A 1,828-nucleotide genomic window follows, 5' to 3' on the forward strand; every position below is an offset into this window, starting at 1 on the left:
AATTTTATTTTAAGATACGAAAAAATTGAATTGTTTATTATATTTTGTGTAAGAATTTAAAAAATTTGTAATGGAATTGTTTATCGTATGAAAATTTAAAAATTTTATAATGATTAGATGAGATGAGATGATTTGTGTAACCAAACGAGACCTTAATCTATTTTAAAACACAGATTTAATATATACGTAATTGTTAAAAATTCAACTATTGATCTAAAAAGTTTTAAAATTATTGAATACTAATTTATGAAGGTAATATTTGTGACAGTGTACACATATGTAACCATTAATTTCAATGAAAAAATAATTTAAAATCAAGAATTATATAAATAAGAAAAAACCCAAAAAACGAAAAGGAAAAAAGCAGCAGTGAAAATCGGCCAATGATCAGGACGAGGGGATGACCTTCTTTTTCCGGAACACAACCTCGGTGTCCAATCCGAAGCCGTCAACTTTCCGAGTGTGAACAACCTCCGACCTCTTGAACATATCCACCAACGGTTTCACGCTGTAGAGATCGTTGGCCGAGTACTTATCCGACCGTCTAGACAGCGCCACGTGCAACACGCACACCCCGCCGGGCTTCAACGTCCTTTCGATCTCGCCAACGAACTTGTGCGGATACAACGCGTGATCGAACACGTTGGAGAACTCGAAGTCGAAGGTCTCGTTGTCGAAGGGTTGGTTGTGAAAGTCGCCTCCGATTACCAGCGGAGGACAGGGCACCAAGTCGATCCCCACCGAGTCCGACACGCCGATACGCCTCAGGGCTTCAACCTCCTGTCCAACTCGGGCCCCGATACAGAGAGCTTTGGACTCGTTGGACAGAAGCTGCTTTCGCTTTAAATCCTGGAAGAACCCACCAAAGACTAGGATTTTCCGATCCCAGTCGCGGGTTTTCCATAGTTCTCTGAGTTTAGGGTTGAGGGTCTTATCGAGCTGGCGCTGTATGTATGACTCGTAGGAGGCATATCCCGGTCTGATTTTGAGGTCTCCGGAACCGTAAATATTCTTTTCCGGCGGTGGGTCACCGGTGGGCTGGTGGCGTTTGGGTTGAAGAGAGTATAAGAGCAGAAAACAAGGAAGACATAGAAGAAGAGAGAGAAGGAAGTATTTGCTGAGTGGCGATGGTTTTGTCTGTGCGGTTTTCATGCCTGCATGAAAAAGCTTCTTCAAAGTCTCTCTCTCTGTCTCTCTCTGCGACTCTCGCCAATGGTTGACACTGTTTGTTGCATGAGAAAAAAAGAATGTGTCGTGTTGGAAATAGAAAGAAAAGAAAGGAAAATAAGAGGGAATTGTGATGATGATGGACGCCTCCACTAATGAGGAAGTTACATGTGGTAGGTGGAGTTCATATGCATTAGTCGAGGTGGCATTGTTTTGTAACTTGAAAAAAAAAATAATTCTTAGCTTAATCGGTTCTACATATTTAAAATGGTTTTTATTTACTTAATTAACATAAAAATTACTAATAACCGAAGGAAAATGCTATTTATACTTACAATTTTACTCACATGAACATACATGCTAATGTGTAATTAGTTATTGATATTGTATAGATTTTGAAATTTGTAATTCAAAATTTGAATTGAAAAACAGAAAGAAAAATACTATCTATACTTACAATTTTATTTACGTAACCATATGTGCAGTTAGGGGTGATAAACGGTCCGGTCAGATTGACCGGACCGACCGTTTCGGTCCGGACCGAGACTTAGACCGGTTCGGTCTGATCCACATATTAGAGGACCGAAAACATTTGGTCTGGTCCACGACTACAGTTTTTTTGGACCGGAATGGACCGAATGAAAAATAAAAAGAAAAATAT

General features: G+C 39.6%; 1 protein-coding gene across 1 annotated transcript; it reads right to left on the minus strand.

The window, feature by feature from the left end:
- Positions 1-304: 304 nt before the first annotated feature.
- LOC108990793 lies at positions 305-1,422 on the minus strand. Its single transcript, XM_018964885.2, has one exon. The coding sequence runs from the start codon at positions 1,150-1,152 to the stop codon at positions 388-390; it is 765 nt and encodes a 254-aa protein (XP_018820430.2). The 5' UTR covers positions 1,153-1,422; the 3' UTR covers positions 305-387.
- Positions 1,423-1,828: the final 406 nt, after the last annotated feature.

This window comes from Juglans regia, chromosome 13 (genome assembly GCF_001411555.2).
Source record: "Juglans regia cultivar Chandler chromosome 13, Walnut 2.0, whole genome shotgun sequence".
Classification (NCBI taxonomy): Eukaryota; Viridiplantae; Streptophyta; class Magnoliopsida; order Fagales; family Juglandaceae; genus Juglans; species Juglans regia.

What these genes read in the sequence shown, in the direction of transcription:
- LOC108990793 (XM_018964885.2), bottom strand. Translation starts at nt 1,152, where the DNA reads ATGAAAACCGCACAGACAAAACCATCGCCACTCAGCAAATACTTCCTT.